Source organism: Candida metapsilosis (genome assembly GCF_017655625.1).
Source record: "Candida metapsilosis strain BP57 chromosome Unknown scaffold1, whole genome shotgun sequence".
Taxonomy (NCBI): domain Eukaryota; kingdom Fungi; phylum Ascomycota; class Pichiomycetes; order Serinales; family Debaryomycetaceae; genus Lodderomyces; species Lodderomyces metapsilosis.
In genome coordinates, this window is record NW_027138159.1 from 1,534,086 (window position 1) to 1,554,463 (window position 20,378).

The 20,378-nt window shown below is 39.4% G+C and overlaps 11 protein-coding genes across 11 annotated transcripts; 4 read left to right on the forward strand and 7 right to left on the reverse strand. All coding sequences in view use genetic code 12, as the record gives it.

Annotated features, from left to right (window-relative positions):
- Positions 1-97: 97 nt before the first annotated feature.
- Positions 98-859, reverse strand: I9W82_000673 (uncharacterized protein; the record flags this gene model as incomplete). The annotated part of the gene is made up of 1 exon (XM_067695063.1): positions 98-859. The coding sequence occupies one exon, from the start codon at positions 857-859 to the stop codon at positions 98-100; it is 762 nt and encodes a 253-aa protein (XP_067550698.1).
- Positions 860-1,027: 168 nt separating this feature from the next.
- Positions 1,028-2,167, reverse strand: I9W82_000674 (uncharacterized protein; the record flags this gene model as incomplete). Its single annotated transcript, XM_067695064.1, has 1 exon — positions 1,028-2,167. The coding sequence occupies one exon, from the start codon at positions 2,165-2,167 to the stop codon at positions 1,028-1,030; it is 1,140 nt and encodes a 379-aa protein (XP_067550699.1).
- A 253-nt stretch (positions 2,168-2,420) lies between these two features.
- On the forward strand, positions 2,421-3,482 carry I9W82_000675 (uncharacterized protein; the record flags this gene model as incomplete). The annotated part of the gene is made up of 1 exon (XM_067695065.1): positions 2,421-3,482. One exon carries the CDS (start codon positions 2,421-2,423, stop codon positions 3,480-3,482), a length of 1,062 nt encoding a protein of 353 aa, XP_067550700.1.
- A 58-nt stretch (positions 3,483-3,540) lies between these two features.
- Positions 3,541-4,938, reverse strand: I9W82_000676 (ubiquitin-protein ligase; the record flags this gene model as incomplete). Its single annotated transcript, XM_067695066.1, has 1 exon — positions 3,541-4,938. The coding sequence occupies one exon, from the start codon at positions 4,936-4,938 to the stop codon at positions 3,541-3,543; it is 1,398 nt and encodes a 465-aa protein (XP_067550701.1).
- Positions 4,939-5,722: 784 nt separating this feature from the next.
- Positions 5,723-6,391, reverse strand: I9W82_000677 (uncharacterized protein; the record flags this gene model as incomplete). The annotated part of the gene is made up of 1 exon (XM_067695067.1): positions 5,723-6,391. The coding sequence occupies one exon, from the start codon at positions 6,389-6,391 to the stop codon at positions 5,723-5,725; it is 669 nt and encodes a 222-aa protein (XP_067550702.1).
- Positions 6,392-7,168: 777 nt separating this feature from the next.
- Positions 7,169-7,942, reverse strand: RPL11 (60S ribosomal protein uL5; the record flags this gene model as incomplete). The annotated part of the gene is made up of 2 exons (XM_067695068.1): positions 7,169-7,690; positions 7,940-7,942. 2 exons carry the CDS (start codon positions 7,940-7,942, stop codon positions 7,169-7,171), a joined length of 525 nt encoding a protein of 174 aa, XP_067550703.1.
- Positions 7,943-8,169: 227 nt separating this feature from the next.
- PRE2 (proteasome core particle subunit beta 5) lies at positions 8,170-9,018 on the reverse strand (the record flags this gene model as incomplete). The annotated part of the gene is made up of 1 exon (XM_067695069.1): positions 8,170-9,018. One exon carries the CDS (start codon positions 9,016-9,018, stop codon positions 8,170-8,172), a length of 849 nt encoding a protein of 282 aa, XP_067550704.1.
- Positions 9,019-9,301: 283 nt separating this feature from the next.
- Positions 9,302-12,340, reverse strand: FHL1 (Fhl1p; the record flags this gene model as incomplete). Its single annotated transcript, XM_067695071.1, has 1 exon — positions 9,302-12,340. One exon carries the CDS (start codon positions 12,338-12,340, stop codon positions 9,302-9,304), a length of 3,039 nt encoding a protein of 1,012 aa, XP_067550705.1.
- A 440-nt stretch (positions 12,341-12,780) lies between these two features.
- On the forward strand, positions 12,781-14,205 carry SPR1 (Spr1p; the record flags this gene model as incomplete). Its single annotated transcript, XM_067695072.1, has 1 exon — positions 12,781-14,205. The coding sequence occupies one exon, from the start codon at positions 12,781-12,783 to the stop codon at positions 14,203-14,205; it is 1,425 nt and encodes a 474-aa protein (XP_067550706.1).
- A 227-nt stretch (positions 14,206-14,432) lies between these two features.
- On the forward strand, positions 14,433-15,065 carry I9W82_000682 (uncharacterized protein; the record flags this gene model as incomplete). Its single annotated transcript, XM_067695073.1, has 2 exons — positions 14,433-14,435; positions 14,523-15,065. 2 exons carry the CDS (start codon positions 14,433-14,435, stop codon positions 15,063-15,065), a joined length of 546 nt encoding a protein of 181 aa, XP_067550707.1.
- Positions 15,066-16,020: 955 nt separating this feature from the next.
- LTE1 (mitotic regulator) lies at positions 16,021-20,349 on the forward strand (the record flags this gene model as incomplete). Its single annotated transcript, XM_067695074.1, has 1 exon — positions 16,021-20,349. The coding sequence occupies one exon, from the start codon at positions 16,021-16,023 to the stop codon at positions 20,347-20,349; it is 4,329 nt and encodes a 1,442-aa protein (XP_067550708.1).
- Positions 20,350-20,378: the final 29 nt, after the last annotated feature.

Consider the following 20,378-nt stretch of genomic DNA (forward strand, 5'->3'; position numbering starts at 1 on the left):
ATAAATGACAATTAATTCTAGACTTCGATAAACCAATTGAGGCATCGGGTGACTTTGCTCATCATTTGATGAATCTTCTTTCTCTCTGCCTCTCTCTTTACAAATTGGGAGGTAATAATAATGCCCCAATAACTCCTGGTCTTTCAGTACTCAACAAATCATAAATTTGACCCGCGGTAGTCGAATCACTAACTTCCAACTGAATACCCATATTACTGAACCATTTCCTATTTTCTGGATTCAATAACCGACTTGTCTTTTTACCAGTTCCAATTACAACTAGTTCCGGTTTGGGGTGCACCTTGGCGAAAATTTGCAAAATTGAGTCTGTGAATGTAACGATATGATTATCGAGTATGCAATTGTCTCCACTACTCAAACCACCTTTCCCTTTCACACTGTTCATCTTTTTCTCTTTCTTGTTTGTTAATTTAACTTCAAACGTCTCTGATTTAATCAAACACAACCCAACCAAATCACCATTTGAATCCGGTGACGAAACAAAATACTGATTCGATAAATGGAACCCATTCAGTTTGATACTCTCTATATAATTTTGCGGCTTGGACGAATACATCAAGATGTCATTTTGGGTCAACATGTCAGCTGGATTCGATGAGACTTGGGTCTTGGCCAGTGGTTTTAGCAAGTGTTCCGGGCTGCTGCTGAGTCTGCCTCGGAGTGATTTTGATTGTGGGTTGGAGCCAAAGAGGTTGTGGGTGGGCGATGATGTGTGGAAGTTGCGGTGATGTGGAGCTCTTTGTAGAAGTTGTGGGTTGAGTGTGCGGGTTAGGAGTAGCTTCAGGTTATGGCGGGGGAGCATTGTAGACCCGTTGCGACTGATTGAGACTGGTGGCATTGTTGGGATTCGATTGCTAGATACTTTTGGTTAGAAATGATCGATTATTTTTTTTTTTGTCCTTAAAGCTGCGAAAATAGAAGACTACACTGAGAGTATAAATTCATATAATCTATTTTAAAGTCTATATCTATGAAAAGTAAATAACAACCATCTACGGACCTTCAATCACATTCCTTCTTTAACCATACTCCTTCTTTTCCTTTCCGATTTAATCTTATCATCAACAGCTCGTTTACACCGTTCATAAACATCCAATCGTAAAATCTCCTTGCCTTCAACATCTTCCGATAATGTAATGGACCCAGAACTGCCACTAGATCCACCATTTAGCATCTTCTCTCCAGGTTGGATTTGTGGTGGATTAGCTACGGGGTTGTATAGCTCTTCAAGTCGCAATTTCGGTATGGATGGTTTTGTTCGAAGTTTAGGCTGTGATTCTCTTCTTGCTAGCTTTGTAGGCGATCTTGAGATTGGAGGTTTAGTTGGTGATGTTGATGATGGTGACGCCAGTGATGATTCTTTAAGTGATAGTTTCGATGTTGAGTGGTTGAGCGAGGTTGTTGTTGATGTACTCGTGGTGGTGACAATTGGATGCAATTTTGTGTATTCTTCGTATATCCTCATCACTTGTACATGCGTCGCCAATAACGTAAGATAGTTTCTAATGATTTTTGTTTTCTGAATCTGAGTTATGCTGAATTTGGCACTAGAGGTTTGGTTACCAATGACACTCGTTACTGCACTAATTGCAATATTATATTTCTTCAAAAATGGCACCTTGTGTTCAATGTAAATATTGGATCCACTTAGTATACTAGCAATTGATTCAATTGTATGTTGTTGTGTAATGGGAAACAATGTAAATTTAAACAACTTCGATCTGCGGTCCTTATAGTCCAAAAAGGGCGGGAATTCATCATCATTGGTGATACTGCTGGACTGATTTCGAGTTGGACTTCCAGGACGTGATAAATTCGTAGGCACATCATTAATAAAACACATTGACCGGAACTTGTTCTTGACAAAATCAACCAATACTCTATACTCATCATCATGCAAAATCTCTTTAAATTTGGCCAAGTTGTAAGTTTTATCAAGTTTGGCAAATGTAGGATCATCATCGATAACCGATGAGTCTGTATACGTTAATTCATCATTCTTGACCAAGTGGAATAATTTGTTAATCCGTAGTCTCTTGTATAGGTATAATAGTGATTTCACTTGTAAATTGATTGAATCGATCGATGGATCAAACGTCGGTATGCTTGTTGAATCTAGTGATATAAATACGTTGAAAAGACCCATGGTTTTGCAACGACAATGTACAATTATTGAAAAATCTTCGGAGTACGTCGTCTTTTGATGCCTTGATCGTACTTTGCGCTAATCAAACAGGAGCTAAATGATATGGGGTTTAATCATTTCAGCGATCTTTTCTCTTTTGTTTACATTTATTTCCCAAATCAGAAGTAGCGACACAAAACTAGCTGCAAAAGGGAACAGACATTTGCGCGGACAAATTGACATCCAACACAAGTCCAATCTATCTACCAAAAGAATGTCTACACAATCCGGTATTACCGTATCAGATGAACTCGCAAACGAAGTGAAACAGGATGGCTCCACAATCATAATCAAAGTGTCACCAGACTCGACTCAATTGATACCTGATCCATCCTTCTCACAACCTAGTTCCACATCCATTTCGTCAACTTTTGAGCAATTACACTCATACATCGCTAAACAATTCCCCCAACCTGCCTATATCATCTTACCTTATGAATCATCCAGGGTTTTCATATCATTTATCCCCGATTCAGCTCCCATTAAACAGAAGATGTTGTATGCATCAACCAAAAATACCTTGTTATCCAACTTGGGATCATCGAGTTTTGCATATAAATTCGCTTGGACTGAATTGGATGAGTTGAGTGCTGAGTATTTGGAGAAAGTGATTAATGAAGATGGTGAGAGTGGTCCTTTAACGGAAGATGAAAAGATTTTGCAGAGCTTAAATAACCAGACTCATATCCAAGGACAGGAATATGGATTCAAGAGGGAGTTGGCTAGCATGTCTTCACAATCACCATCGTCAGCATCTTCTGATATTTTGTACAAGTTTGATCAAGAGTTGGAAAATGAGTTCAAGAACTTGTCCATTGATGCAAATGATCAACGATTGCTAATTTTCAATATCGATTTGAGTTCAGAGTCCATCAAGTTGACAAAGGAAGTTGCTAAAGTTGATTTAGGCAGTTTGATACAGAGCCTTCAAAGTAACTCACCATCGGGTCCAACTTACTCCATTTATAACTACTCCCCTAATCATTACACGTTCATATATAGCTGTCCATCGGGCTCTTCAGTCAAAGACAGAATGATTTATGCCGCTTCGAAAAACAGTTTGATCAACCATTTAAAGACATATCTCAATGACGACACTGTTTTGGATAAGAACTTGGAGGTGGGAGATTTAGATGAGTTGGAATTGAGTGAATTGGAAGCTACTGATGATACTTCTGGGTCAGCTACTCCAGCATCTACTTCATCCTCGGCCTCAGCTAGCAAGCCATCAAGTGGACTTAAGTTCAATAAACCAAAGGGCCCACGTAGAAGGTAGCAATAAGAATAAACATACTTTTTGACGAAAGTCAAATACGTCTTTCTCCATTTCCTATTCACTGTATATATTCATTAACCACTTGCTTTAATTTAGCTTCATTCTTGAAATATTCATCAACATCTTCCACGGAGTTGATTATATGAGCATAGATGCTCCGCGAAACACGTTTATTAATTGCAATGAACTCCTCTTCATTCGAAATAAAGCCTTCTTCATTTGATCCTGGTTTATACCTTAGTTTCAATTTACCTTGAACAATCTTTTGTATTACATGCTTCTCTTCCAAAGTCAACTCTCTTCTTTGAATGTACTCGTTATCATCACTTGAGTAAGATGTTGATTCCATGGGACTGCTGCCTATAGAAGCCGCTGAATCTGACGCTGATGACGAAGGTACTATATTTGATGAAGCTGGAAGCGCTCCTGTCGCAGACGCAAAGGCCATTGAGTTGGGCTGCCTTTTTGTATGCTTTAATTGACCAATCAAGTTTGATATTCGACTTTCCTGTATTCCCAAAACAGGCAAACCTTGCTGAGGTGGTGCTGTCTCCAGGGAGGACTGTATGGCGCCAATAGTCCGTTTCCTCCTTCGCCGACGCTTATTTGTATCAACAGTAGTGGAAGACCCAACACCTACATCCACGTCACCCTCAGGTTGACTTCGTGCTTGCTCAAACATATCCCACGAGCTCACTTCTTCCTCACTTAAACGCAGTCTCAATTTTTGCTCTCTTCGTAGTATAACACCTCCATTCATTACGTTACTAGCTCTTGGAAGATCATCATGATGGGTTTGCAAATTACTAAATAGCGGCATTGGTTCATCATTGTATAAAAAGCTGTCATCAATTTCATCATTTTCGTTTCGTATTACTAATCGCCTTGAGGTTGGCGTTTGCCTTCTAGTGATTCCTGAAAAGAGAGCCCTTCGTAGTGGCCGCATGGGCAAAATTGTTTCTTGATTGTAATCACACATGGGACAGTACCAATTAAAGTAGTCATCAGGAGTTGAATCATTTATTCCAAGACAGTTTACGTGGAAACTTGATGCACATTGTTGGCAAGGTATAAGCGGTGAATTTGATCTCGTTATAGCGCAAAGACAACAAAACCCAGAGTCGGGCGAGTACGGGCTAGGGTCTGTATAGTTGAAGCGGTCATTTGAATCGAGTATGAATTGTGATGGAATTTGGTCTATTGCTGGATTGGGTAGTAGCTTATCTCGAATTTGGATACTGTGTGAAATGGCGTTCGGTTTAGCCTGCAGCAGAATGTGGACTTGGTGAAACTTGTTTCTACATACAGGACAGCTATTGGACTTTGATGCCCATAATCCAATACAATCTTTATGATAGAATTTATTGGGACAACAGGGTATTTTGCCAACATGGTCTGTTGGTTGCATGTGTTCTAGACAAATCATGCATTCATCCAAATGCGGAGCTTCACTCATTAGGGGGGGGCAGTATGAACTTGGTTGACGATATGCAGTTGTATATGGACTTTTTTCGACACTATAAGCTCTGCTCTGGTAAGTAGTTTGTGTTTTATGACTGTAGTGGTTGCAAAACTGGAAACAGAAAAAGGAGAGAAAGAGAGAGAAGAGATATGTGGGTTTCCAAATTTAAATGAAAATTGGAAGAGACCAAAAAACCAAATATAGTTTACACGTGACTCCATATATCATCTCATCTTAACGCCATCCGTCAAGTAGCCTATACAAAAACAACATCACTGTTCATAGAATAACCAGAGCCTCACAGCAATAACACAGAATGTCTCGCCATCAATATGATCTTGTACAATGCATGAAACAGCCAGGAAAGTATATGGGCCAAGTATGTCCCAACTGTGATGGGCGATGTCCCATTTGTGATTCTTTTGTTAAACCAACAGCTAAAGTCCACATTTGTCAAGATTGCTCACAAGGTCATCTAATAAATAAATGTATAATATGTGGCAACAATCTAGGGTTGAACAATGAAAACGCTACTGATGCATATTATTGTTTGGAGTGCTGTCAGTTAGAGAAGCATCGAGAAGGGTGCCCCAGAGTGGTTAATGTCGGTAGTAACAAGACTGACTACATATTTCTGCAAAAGAAAGATACAAGCAAGTCATTGGAGAATATGTAACGTAATCTAAATATCAATATAAGCAAGTTGTCAAGCAATTTTCTGTTTCATTTTCTTAACCTTCATCATCATGTCCTCGTAAAAGTGATTTACAGTTGCAAATCACCCAAGCTGACGCTTTTTCCGTAAATCGTCCTCACCGTGAATAAGTTTTCTCTTATTATTATCACATAATACTGATTCGTTCGTTAAATCATTAGCTTCGTTTGTGTGGTATAAATGAAACTCATGGAGACGCTGCCTATTCGTCTCTGTTGTACTTGAATTGCCCTGTCGTGATGCTATGGAGCTCAGGGTCGTATATAGATCACCGTCATATACACCCGCTTCCCCGTGAGTGAATGGTGTTTCCTCCAAAGGTGATACCAATGGTTCATCAAAATGTCTATTCGTTCCCAAACCCTCATTCATAGCTTCATCATCTTCGTCATCCAACTCCTCTTCGTATTGCTGTTTGCTCATGTCAAATAATGTACTTTGAAACCCAGTTGCTGGCAAAGCCTCTCCATCCAGCACTTGTGCGCCTGGCACAATTTCCAGCTGTATCATTAACTGTTGTGGTAGCCCTTCATCCCGTAGTTGTTCTAAATGCGGCCCATTATTGCTGACACCCAAGGGTGACACTGTGGTGGCTGTGGTAGTTAAAGTTGTGAAGTTGGAATTAAACTGGCTCGCTAGTTCTAACCGGACTAGCTGCTCAACATTTGCTCTTTCTTCCGGACTTATGTTTTTAGAAATATGTGGCAAATGCTCCACAGGTTCGTACCCCATTGAAACCATAGTGTCGTGTGAGGTATTAGTAAAATGCTAGTGGCTGGGAAAAACAGGGTTGAACGATCACCAAAATGAGTGTAAATTAAACGACAAGTACTCCTATTGAATTCGCTTCTATTGGCAAAAGAAAAGGAAAACTGACTGGTATTTATCTGTTTTCGTTTCACCTTTTTTGGTGGGGTTAGATATTATTTTATTTTCTTTTATTTATTTCTTTTGAGATCTAGACGCTCTTAAGGCACAATCCATAATCCATTGTTTTGTGCGGTATCGCCTTGAATAGGAAACAATTAATTCCGCAAAAACCGGTAGCGGAACTCTTTGAATCGATAGAAACGTTTGAAATAAAGGGCGTTTTAATGGTGCCGTATATAGACCTGGCACTTGCCTGCTACTGTGGAACGTCAGCTCCTAAGCTTTACGTAAGGGTGGAGCGTAGTACTTTTAAAGAAACCAGTCTAAAACTTAATGCAGTTAGCGCATGCGTTGAATTTGTTGTGTCAACATTTTGCAACTTTCGTTCAATACCGCACTTCCTTTCTTGAGTCTTGTTAATGCTAGAGAACCACATGATGAATTTATATCTTTAATGTAAAGCTAGACTTACATCTATGTGTCACTTTTCCACATTGCAACCAAGTAGAGTTCTACAGTTATTCCTGTGGTGTTCTTCAACAACGCATCTACACTTAACTCTTCCGAGACTTTTCCTAATGGTTGTTTCTTTTTTGTATTAATGATGTGCCTATATATTAGATCATTAACCCCTTACAATCACTTGTCCAAAACATCAGCATCGTATTTGGTCTTGAACCATTGGATGGTGTCTTCTTTGTTGGTCTTGTGGTTGTTACCAATGGTGGATCTAACTCTCTTTCTTCTGGTAACTCTAGCACCGGCTCTTCCCATAACAACGTAAAAGTCCATACCGTAAATACCAATAGATGGGTCATATTTGATACCCAAATCAATGTGTTCGTCAATACCGAAACCAAAGTTACCGGTAGCTGAAAAGTTTCTGTTTCTTAATTGATATTCCTTAACTTTCAATCCTCTTTCCAAGATTTCTTCAGCTTTTGGTCCTCTAACGGTAACGTGAACGGCAATCTTTTCGTTTCTTCTGATACCGAAGGTTCTGACAGTGTATCTAGCCTTTGATTGAACTGGGGTTTGACCAGACAATTGTTCCAAAACCTTTGAGGCTCTGGTTAATCTATCACCGGATTCACCGACACAAATGTTCAAGACTAATTTCTCGATACGCAACTCACGCATAGGGTTTTGGGTTTTGCTAGACTATGAAAGGGTTAGTATTGATGTACATAAAATGAGGTAACCAGACTGGGATACTTTCATCATCACATTTTGATGTTGAGTCATACCTGGGTAAGATCCGTAGGTGAAACTGTGCTTCTTGTGTATATAATTAGTCCATGGATGCCCATCTCAAATGATTTCATTCACTCCACAATGGAACTGATTTTTTCATATTCGCCTGATCTGACTCTCTATTCTCCCAGTAAGGTACGAAGTGCTATGACATACCATCTTTGGATATTATTTGTATATGACTTTATTGGATAAACCGTTGGTGCTTCAAATAAATTTTCAGATACTTTTGTTCTACTGAGTGAGAGTGTGTAAGTTTTTTTCTTCTTTGTGTGTGTGCGACGAGTATGCAAAAATAAAAATTGTTTACTGCCCTGAAATAGTCATGTGACTAACTGTGACAAGCACTTTAAAATTTAATATACCACGTGACTATAGATACTACTTTAACCATCAACATTCACAAATGACTGCTCCTTTTCCTTAACTTCCCAAAACAAATCACCTACGTTGTAATTACCATGATAGGTCCATCCTTCCTCATTTACGTGGTACAAGTTAATTGAACCACCAGAATATGCATCTCTATGAGTAGCAGCCAAAATACTCCTCTTTCCCAAATACAATGCTTCTTCAACTGTCAAATCCCACTTGTACTCAGAATCCAAAACACCGTAAGCAAACGTTTGACCTGAACCAACACAGAATATATCCCCCTTCAAACGAGTTCCATCCGAGTCGACGTAATATATAGTTGGCCCTTCTTTCTTTGTATGACCACAAACCATCGTTCCCATACTTAATCCCATCCCCTTGTATGAATACACCAAGTTACTTAATATCTTTGATGCAGCTGCAACGGATATTCTCTCCTTTTCTCTCAATTCATGCAATCTACATTGTGTACCCAACCAAGTCTCCCAGAACTGACAATCTGCAGCACCACCAGCCATTGTACCTAGCAATTGAGGATTGATCCTGATAACTTTGTTAACCGTTTGCGATGCTATCCAATTACCAGCAGTAGCACGCGAATCAACCGCAACAATTATACCTCCTTGGAAACGGAAAGCCAAGGTGGTTGTACCATGCGCTATCTTGATTTTACAATCTGGGTTCTTGGAGTCATCGGTATGTGCTCTCAAAAAGTCTGTAGGTTGTGAAATTGGAGGAACGGCAATTGATGGTGCCAAGTTGAGTTGTTGGTGGGATGAGCGTGATGCATTGATCGAATTGATTTCAGTCAATACGTCATTGTTTTGCGAATTGGTATATCTTTGAGCTATCGAATTCATCCTTCTCTGTTTACTTTAATTGATGGTGTTGTATTCAAGTAAGTATTCCCTTCGCTAATGGTACTCGTTTGATATTCGCCACTGTTTCCTTTTGTTGGCGCGCTCATATTTGAGTGTCGCAAACAATTTTGCCTCTGACTTATACACGTGATCTCCTGAATCAAAAAACACTTTGCAGCAAGGGCTGGCTTTAGAGGAGCAGAGAAACGAAGAGCATATAGCAAGGCTGTCATTACTTGATTATAGAGGCCTATTAAAATAATACATAATCAGTCACAGCGTATTACGTAGTCTTTGCACTCTTTGTCGGCTGGCCATTTTCGTAATTATCAGCATCAGATTCTCTTTTAATTCCCGAATGAAAAGATGGCTTATTCGACAAGAATGTTGGAGGGCGGGAAAGACTGTTTCCGACCCCTGGTGGCTTGCCATAAGCTTGTGGTCTAGCGTATGATCCTGGTTTGCCCAAGTTTGGTGGCTTCCCAAACAGTGGTCTTGATAATGGTGGATCAGGAGTTGATTTCACTGAGCGACGTGGTGAAGGCAGAGTCTCTCTATGGGATGTGGAGTCCACTTTCGGAGCCGTGCTAGAGGATTGCAGAGGAGATGTGTTTGAAGAATTACGCTCAATTCCAGTGGACGAGCTTTTTGGTGGCAGCTGTCGCAGCATATAACCAGCCTCCTGGGACAGGGGTTCTATTTTTGTATTGTTGATGGGCAATCCTTGACTTTCATTTTTAAGCTGTTGGTTTTGCGGCGACGATACAGGCACAGGACTGCCTCTGGATGGTGAGCCCTTTACCGAAGTTGAACCTTCGTTATGCTCTTTAATTGATTTTGTTAATGCGATATCCAAGATCTTACTCACCTGTTGTGGTGCTTTTTCCACCAAAAAATTCAAAGCATTGTCACCGCACCCAGCCTTGGCACCTATGTTGTTTACTTGAGCAATCGTTGTTGCTAGCGCCTTTGTAATAAGTTGTGTAGCTGTAGCTTTATCATAGGCCACATTTCGTGATTTGTACAAGGTGAACAATTCTGCCCTCAAATAGCCTAATGACTTTTGCGTTTTTTCATCGTTTACTGACGCAGAAGATCGAGGTGCAAGATTTGCACCCACTGGTTGCAGCAGAGTTCTAGCTGGCCCAACTTTAGCTTGCACGGTTTGATCATATTGAACCGATGGAATAGGCCGCGAAACAACGGGTTGCGCATTTCTATTCATGTACAATTGATTGTTGATTTCCTGCTGTTCCGCTCGTTGCTTCTGGCGTAGTTCCTGTTGTCGAAGAATTTCTGCCTTCATTAAAGCATCCATGTACTCCTTATGTTTTGCCTTCACGGTATCTCTTTCGCTTCTGTAAGATTCATCCATTGTATAAAGCCAGTCATGCTCCTTCTTTCCCACTCTTTTGAAAAGTTTGGTATGCTTAATACAATGAGACACCGAAGCCTGCCATCCTTCCAGACAATACTTGAAGTAGGGGTATACTTCTTTTATTGCATCAATGGTCTCATTGATACTTAGTCCATTGCTAGCTGCGGCAGTACTCAAAACATTGGTTGCCATTGAAGTAAATGTTAAATTCGGCTTTGATCTATACTGTTCAGGAATCTCTTCAATAGTATAGACACGTTTTGGAGTCTTTCGAGGAATGGTTTTCTTCGCCTTAGGCTTGGGAAACTGAGATGGTTGCTCAAGTGTTTTGGGATAGTAATAGACTGCACGATGTGAGTGCTCCCCAGCAGTAATGGCGCGTGGAGGAGGTAGTGGACGAACGGCTCCTGGCTCTGAAGTAACCACATATATTGGAGCTTCCAATTTGGGGCCCAGCACATGTGGCAAGTTGGTGTTTCCCAAAAACGACAGAGACCTGTCCAAGGAACCAAATTTGTTAAATAGCATGGCCGACGAAGCTGGTTGGATAGAGGCTGGTTTGCCCATAAGAGGAGTGGAGCGCAAAGGTCCCGCATTTTTCACAAACGATGACCTGCGCTGTGAAATATGATCCTTTTTCTGTCTCTTTGTTTCTTCTAAGCTTTTTCGCAATTCGTCTTTTTCAATGATCAAGCTTTCATTACCACCTAGAGTCTCCAACTCGGCAATTTCTCGTATTAGTTGGTTGATACTAGCATCAATCTCCAAGATTTCTCTTTCCATCTTTGCATCCTGCTCTATGCCCTTGACTAAGTCAAACTCATCATCGTCATCTGCAATTGCAGATTCATTCATACGAGATAGGTTGATCATGTTATCTCCAAGAGCCAAGTCACTGTCTTCGTTCAATAAGCTTTGAATTTGGGCATCAAGTAAATCTGGTTCTTCCTCATTGATGTTTTCAATAGAAGTAACCCCTAGATCTCGCAACAACTCATTTAATTCATCGTTCGCCGCTGCTGATTTCCTTCTTGCATTTGATAACTTCCTGATTCTCAAAAGAGAATCTCGCCGGTTCATAGATAGTTTCCGCAACGACAATTTATTCTCTTCATTCAGTTTCTTTAGTGGCTCTTTCTGTACAGGAGTTTTTGAAAATAAATTAGACTTCAAGTTAATGGCATCACTTGGATTAAATTGCTTGGGACCATTTTGTTGGTCAGAAGTTTCATTTAGAGGCGGTGTTGGTAGCACAAACTGAAATGATATATCACCAATCTGAATCTTGACTCCATCTGTGAGGGGAATGGTAACACCCTTTTCGACAAAAGTTTCATCAACAAAAGCTCCGTTTTTCCCCAAAACAGATATTTCAAATCTTTGAGTTCCAAAATTGTAGAATATTTTGGCATGTCTTCTGGAAATTGCTTTCTTCTCCGACAAGTGAACATCCACATCCTGTTGTATCAATTCATCATTCGATTTCCTACCTAGAACCACTTGCAATGTTTGAACGTAAAACACATTATTTTCAAAATCAAGTCTTGCATAAGCTGAAACTCGAGAATGTGATACCAGTTCACTACCATCATGGTCTTGAGAGCCAACCTGCTTTGATTTTTCTATTTTGTTCTTGTTTCCATTTAAACTGTTGGTCTGTAGTGGTCCTAAGCTCAATTCTTTGTTGGATGAATCAATATCTCCACTCTTTGGGCTTGTCGATGGCTGTAAAATTGGAGTTTGAGAGCTACTGACAGTTTTCGAGCTCCCAAGAAACAGATCCTTACTCTCCAGAATTACATCATGTTGTTGAGTTTTAGAATCCTTCCCGTGTTTATCCGTTTGCGGTTGAGAAGTTGTGAGCAACATGTTCAACTCCTCATCAAGGATTAAGCCTGCATCTACTTCCGGTCTCGGTGATTTCAGTGGCTCGATATGATCCATACTCGGTAGTGATTGATCTGGGCTCCGAACGTGTGTCAACTGTAGCTGATTTTCTGACAGTGTTAGGTTTGAACTTTTTGAATCCTGCACACCACTCATCCCACCCTATTCTTAATTTTTGTTAAACTGTAAACTCTTTGTCCCAAAATTTCTGGTGTTAAAATAAATTAGTATCTTTTGTTAGAAAACTTGCTGGACGGTTTAGTCTTTCTTTTGTATGGTTTGTGTGTAACTTCTACGAGATGAGCTTGTTTTGGCTTCGCTAGATTCTGAATTTTTTTGTTACTGTTCAATTTTGATTTTCTCGTTCTTTGGTGAGTGATTGCATCACAAAAGGTGGACCACGGCAAAAAAAAAGCAGACTGTTTTGCAGCAAAACAACCACAAATGCATACAAGTTTACCATTTGAAATCAATCTATTACAAGCATAAACGATTCAATGTTTAGGAAATTCATGTATATCGTGTTTGCACTTTCAAGTGCTCTTGCTACTTCTGGACAATTCTCCCGCAATAAAGATGTTTCAGCTGATAATAGTTTTGACTATTACAACCACAAAAACACTACATCAATATACGACAACTTACCAACAGTGTATGGTGTCAACTTAGGAGGATGGCTTGTACTAGAGCCTTGGATCACTCCTTCACTTTTTGAAAAAGTGGAAAAGATGTGTGGTGAGATTCCTGTTGACGAATACCACCTATGCTCAACACTTCAAATTAAAGCCAAGCCTATTTTAAGCTACCATTGGGACACTTTTTATACCGAAGATGATATTGCTAAGATTGCTAATATGGGATTGGATTTGATTAGGATCCCTGTAGGATATTGGGCTTTTGGTTTGCTACCCGATGATCCATATATACAAGGACAAGAAAGGTATCTTGATTTAGCATTAGAGTGGGCAAAGAAACACAACTTGAAAGTACAAATAGGTCTCCACGGCCTACCTGGAAGTCAAAATGGGTTTGATAATTCGGGGTTGAGAACAGATACACCTCAGTGGCTAAGTACAGTTGAGAATTTGAATTTGACATATAAGGTGGTGGATTACGTTTTGAACAAGTATGGAAATATGTCTACTGTTCATAGTATCCAAGTCGTGAATGAACCAATGGGGTGGGTATTGAACAAAACCAAACTTTTTGACTTTTATCGATACGCAATAGCTTCATTTGAGGAAAAACATCTCCAAGCAAAGCTAGTCTTACATGATGCATTTTATAGCATGGAATCTTGGACTAATTTCAAAGGTGACTTTATTTTGGACCATCACTTGTACGAGTGCTTTACAGACTGGCAGATCAAGTACACTTTCACGGAGCATTTAGAAAATGTCAAGAGACAAGCCAAGAGATTAAGAAATACTGGGCATCCCAGTATTGTTGGGGAAATGTCGGGAGCTCTTGATGATTGCACTAGATTTTTGAATGGAGTAGGCAGAGGTTCTAGATGGGAAGGGACATACTTATCAGACCATAAGGGCTGCTGTGATGGGAAAGATGATCGGAACAATATTACCAACAAAGATGATATAAAGATGTTTTTAAAGCAACAATTTTATGAATATGAAGAGAATGGGTTAGGATGGATTTTTTGGTGTTGGAAAACAGAGCAGTCTATAGTGTGGGATATGCAAAGATTAGCTGATAATGACATGCTCCCTGTTCCATTGAAGAAGCCAACAAGTAGGAACAAGACTGAAGTTGAGTTGCCATGGATATCAGTGATTACAGAAAATGTTGAGTTTGAGTCAGAGTTTAGAAACAACTTTACAGTGATGGAGGTAAAATCTTCTGCGCTGCGATTGAGTAGGAAGTTATTACTCTGGTTTGCAATATTACAGAGAATTTGGCGTTGAAGTTTAAGTAAAGTTAATCTATAGACGAATACAACATCGTGAATATATTTTACATAAAGCGAGTCGGTATTAATCAATAAGAGTTGCTATGTGTACTCTTTGAAGCACACTGATGTTGTCGATTACCTGGCTGCAAAACTTCCATTGACCAAAAGCGGAAATCAAAGAGAAAAAAAAAAAATTTGACAACCATCTCATCAGTAACCACACTTTAATTTAACAGCACAATGGTATGTAAACTATAACAAAGGGTGATGAATCGAGCACCTATTTACAACTTGTTACCGCAGTTGGGGTTTACTAACATTGAATGATAGGTCAAAATAAAGAAGAAATCGTCGTTAAGAGACAAGTCGCAACGAAAGTCTCAGCTTGCCAATAAGATATCTGAATTTAAGGAGCAACAACAAGGGGATGACTATCATGACAACCCTTTGCTTAAACTAGCTAAAGCTACCAAAAAGCAGAAACAACAAGAGAAAAGTGATCAGTTTATCAATAAATTAGCAAACAAAGTTACATTCAATATCAATGGAGGAATCAGTAAGTCATCGTTACGTAGACGAAAGAGAAAAGAAAAAGAACAGTTGAAACCCAAGATGCAAGACTTGTTACTGAGTTTGCCTGCTGGAGAAGATTTGGAATCTAAACTGACAAAGGTGTCTAAAGCTTCCACTAATGAGTATGTTGATGTAAAGAAGAAGAATAATCACAATGCACCTAACCCAACAAAGATAACTGGCCACAAGAAAATCATGATAGAGGAGCATAAGAATTTTGGTAATGTGTTGAAAAACCCTGAATTCAGAAAGTCGCCATTTGATGCTTTGAAAAGCGCAATTAAACAGAATATGAGTTGAGATGTGCAAGGGTTTATATATACTGCGTTGAGTTTGACTGTCGGGATTTTGATGTTATTGGAAATCGGATGAAGAGTCAAGTTAGCTTGAGACAGGGCTAGGCTGACGCGGGGCCGGGTTCAGGTTAGTTACACAATCTGGTGAATGAAATTGTCTATATGTGGCATCATGCATGGCTTGCATCTATCTTGATGAAGATTATTTGTAAGACACGCTGCATGCGCCAGAGGTTGACAGTTCTCCCCCCCTGTGGAAGATATCGTTTTAGTATATTATTTGGTATCTAGAAAATTTCTTTTCAGCGGGAGATTTAGCGCAGACGGAAGTCGATGCAGCGCGTTTTCCGCTGGTGCTAAAAACTTAATTTTTCTTTTGGTCGCCTGTTGTAGAATTTCTTCAATCAAATAGAATACGAGATAAACAGAATTAAGTAATGATCGAAGAGACACGTATATATGTAGGACACTTCTTTGTCGTCTCGTCTTTTTTCCCATATTCGTTTGATATAAAATATTCCACAGTGTTGTAATAAAGGCAATTTTTTGAATTTTGTCGCGTAAGAAATTAAAAATTGTAAACAACTAAACAACAAACAACAAACAATAGAAACATTAGAAAAACAAAAAACAAAAAACATCAGACACAGAGCAAAAAAAAGAGAATACGAAAAACCAAAACAAACACACATACACACAGAATTCAATTCAATTCAATTCAATTCAATTCAATTTCACTCATAACCAATCCCATATTTGTGATACTACTAGCAATCTCAATTAAACTCAAATTACACAGTATATTTGTTTTTAATCAATAGGAATACACTAAGAATTTTTTGTTTTTGTATAGAAAAGAGAAAAGGAATAGACGATAAACTCCACAACCCTTTATCCATACAACTGTGTCGTCTTCTCAACAAAGAATTTCCTCAACAAAACTTGCCACCAATTGCGAGATGGAAAACCATGATTCAGCCATGGTTCAGCCGAATGAAAAGAGTACAGAAGATATCAAGAGCCAGTTGATTCTGGAGCAACAAAAACAAGAGCCACACATGGAACTGCCAAGGGAGACAGAGGCAGAAGTAGAGTCTAAGGAGGGTATTAACGAAAAGGACAGATTAGAAGTTGTTGACAATACGGAAGAGCAGCAATCTTCTGAACAGAGCCCATCCTCTCGACAAAACCTACCGGATCCTGAAGTCGAAAGTGTGGAGCCAGTGGCAAGCTATTTAACGAAATCACTATCAGATACTGGAATTTATCAACAACATGTTAGTACCGAATACCAATACAATAAACACAACGAATCCATCTTTGATGATGAAAAGTTATTTCCTTGTTTACCAATAGACAATTCTGAACCAGGTTTGGTCAAGTACGATGAACAGAATCTGGAACTTATCAACCATGCCACTCTTCAAGCATTGATTGTTCAAATGACTTCACCAGAGGTTATCGATTACAATCTTATAAGTGACTTCTTCCTCACTTATAGAATCTTTTCCAATAGTGGGGTTGTAATGGACTTATTAATCACAAGACTTATCTGGGCACTTCAATATATCAACTCAGGCACTGAAGCCAATGTCAAGATTGGGAAATTAGTTCTACTTAGAACATTTGTGGTGTTGCGCCATTGGATTATCAACTATTTTGTTGACGATTTTGATAATAATCATGATTTATGTGACTTGTTCTCACAGACAATGAATGGTATAATAATGGAGTCAAACTTGATTTGTATGGGTAACTTTAAAGTTCCAGGAGACCATCTTTATGTTACAAAAATCCTCGGCGATTTGAAAATGCACTGGCTCACATTATTGAACAAGTTTTGGCTTCTTGGATTAGATACACGTAACCATTTGACCGAATCGTCCTTCTTTTCCTATGCAATTCCCTTGACCAATGAGCTCAAAAAAACAAAGAGACTTTCAAAATCATATACAGAAATGTCGTTACATACGAATCCGTCATATCGTCGATCAGCCATGCTTTCGTTGTACGATCAAAGGACACATCACAAGATGCTTATATTTGATGGTGATTCGGCTGAAGAAAACCCCCAATTTTCCATCAACCACCTTTTGCTACATCACCAGTCGTCTCGGTTGTCGATAAATAATAAAATTCATGAGATGCAAAGACAGAAAAGATTGATGAAATCTCCCATATTCAGCTCATCATTCGAAAACTCAGCAAAGTCTTCCCCTTTTGTTATTGCACCCGATTTTCAATCCACTCCACGCACACCCACTTTTAGCTCCCCAAAGAAAAACCGAGTGTTGACTCAAACTACTAAGCACAATCGTATGGAAATAAAGGATTCTTCCTTGGATTTGAGAAAGACCAAAGCCAATGTGTCTTTAAAAGAAGATTTGCGCCTGTCAACACCCGCAAGGAACAGAAAACTGGGATACAACCTGTACAATGAGATTGGGTTTTCAACAAATGGTCACGTCAAACTCCCATCATCAAAAGTCACAACAATTGTTCCCCCAACCCCAGTAAAGAAGATGGATTTTAAAATTGTCAAGAATGACTTGTTTGGATCCCAAATGGATGAACCTTTACAACCTCCAGTGTTTGATGAGACGCATCATGATGAATTTTCAAGAAAGAAATCAATCAAGAAATTAATGGATGGTTGGAAGAGATCACTCTCTGCAAATTCTCGTGGCTCTGAAGTTGATTTGAAGCCCTTGCTGGCACTTCCAAGGGACAATTCCTCTTCCAATATCTCCAGAAGTAATCTCGAGTACTTTATTACTCATGGCAATAACGCAGTGGAGGAAAGCAGTATTGGAAATCGAGTTGACGTGTTGAGTGCACGAATCGTTGATGAATTAGAGTACTTGATACAATACTATACTAATGATTCAGGCTCCAGCAGCATAATCCACGAACTCGATGGTGACTTTGTCGATGAGGATGGCGATAGATTTGTTGATGTCCCAGAGGAAAATGACAACAGCGTCCACGAAGTCGATTTGCAACCTATTGAGATTTCAAATGCCAATGAAGACGAGGTTGATATCAACGACTTGTCAGAATTGAATACTGACAAGATTGACAATCTTATAAATGATACAGAAGAAGATCCAGTTCAGACAATCAAAGTGGACAGGAGTACACCTAAAAATGTTCTCGACGAGTTAGATGAATCAGGAGATTCGTTTCAGAAGCCGGCTAGTATCAACTGGAACGATGAGGATGCCGTTGATCTTAATAATTCAGCAGATAGGGAAACTATTGTACTGCAAGAGGACTACGTTGAGTATTTTCCGTCCGAGGAAGCGAAAGGAAAGGACAAACATCACCAAGAGTATGAGGCACCCAATTTTAACTTGCAACAATCTACTCAATCTTTTGAAACGTCTACTATATCCACTCCAAGCAATATCACTCTGTATGATGCTGAAGTAGCTGAATTGGGAATCGCTATGAGTCCTCCGCCTGATAAACCAAAGAGAGTGAGTTACATTGAAGGCAAACACTCTAGTCTCATCTACAACAAAAGGCTTTCAAGAATATCGCGCAACTCAGGTGGATCTGGCATTATGAGGGAGTCTTTTGCCTCATACCTTAGTTACGACTCGGCATTTTCAATAACCAACGATAGCAATCCAGGTAAGCAAGGGATGCTCAATACTGGTCTCAGGAAGAAATCAGGATTCAACAACCTTAGGGTTGATGTTGATGACGAAGAGGAAGTTGGCTTGGGTCCATCAATAAACTTTAGGGATTTGTCACAAATGTCTCGTCAAACCACAAAAAGTTCCAGAAGAAGCGGAAGGTTCAGTGTTTTGCGTGCACTAACTGAACTTCCTTTCAATGAAGCTGACTTGGATGATGACAACCGCCGCTCGCGTTACCTATCGGCCGATTTGCCAACTAGCTCAATATTCTCCGTGGGTATTAGAAACAAGCGTGAATCATTTAGAATAGACCATTCGCAGAATACCGCGGATACGGGCTCGGTGAGGAATTCTATTGTGATACCTGGAATTAGCTCTCATGCATTGAAGGAGTTGGCTGCTATCCCAGATGACTCAATGAGGTCAATTGATGATCCTGTTGAGTATGCATTTAATAAACTAGAAGGAAAACACGGTCCAGTTTACAAGAACAAAAGAAAGGATGAGGATGAGGATGACAGCGAAGTTCCATTGGAGGATACGGAGGACATACTTCGCCAAATAAATGATGCCAAATCCGAAGATGCTGTTGATTCAACTTTCGATCTCAGTCATATTAATCCATTGACGCCAATAAGAAAGCACGCCTCACTAGGAACGGATAGTCTCGGTAACCAATCAACATCAACACCCGAGAAATCTAAGAATATCGATGTGTTTGATTTCCAACAGCCAGGAAAGATCAATGATCCAGAGGTTGTAGAGCATCCGTCCCCAAAAATTATTCTTGACAATTATGCTCCATCAAGTGACCTTTTGTCTGTTAGACACATTATGCAAAACAATGCTCATATTTCGTTTGTCTTGTCCTTTGACTCAGTGTCGTTGGCCAACCACTTTACCATAATCGAGAAGGACATGTTACAAGAAGTGGACTGGAAGGATTTGATTGAACTTAAATGGAATAAAAAGTTGACACCAGTAAACAGTTGGTTAGAAATTATCGTCAATGATGATTATTACATCAAGAATAGAGGTGTCAACTTGGTCATTGCCAGATTCAATTTAATGGTTAATTGGATCATTTCAGAGATTCTTTTAACTCAGAACCAAATGGAACGAATCAGTATAATTTCTCGATTCATTCACATTGCACAACACTGTTTAACTTTACAAAATTATGGAACATTGATGCAAGTGATTTTGGCATTGACTTCGCAAAAGGTACAAGGTTTCAAAAGCACATGGCGTAATTTACCCCCGGGTGATATCTTAACATTGAAAACTCTAGAAGAGTTGGCTTCTCCATTGAAAAACTTTTTAAATGTCAGGTTGTCGATAAACCAAGTCACACCATCAAAAGGTTGTATCCCATTTGTCGGGTTATATTTATCTGATTTGACTTTTAATGCTGAAAGACCAAGCTTTGTCAACAAGGATGAAGATAACAAGGATGTACCTGGCATGATCAATTTTTCAAAATTCAGAACCTCGGTACACATTGTGAAATCATTGTCACAATGTATTGAATGGTCAAGCAATTACCAGTTTGAAGTACAACCTGATTTGTTGTCAAAGTGCTTGTACATCAAGTCGTTGGATGAGGAAGAGATGAACTATTGCGATTTATATACGCGTGATTGAAAACATTTAATTCGTGAAACGTTTTATAT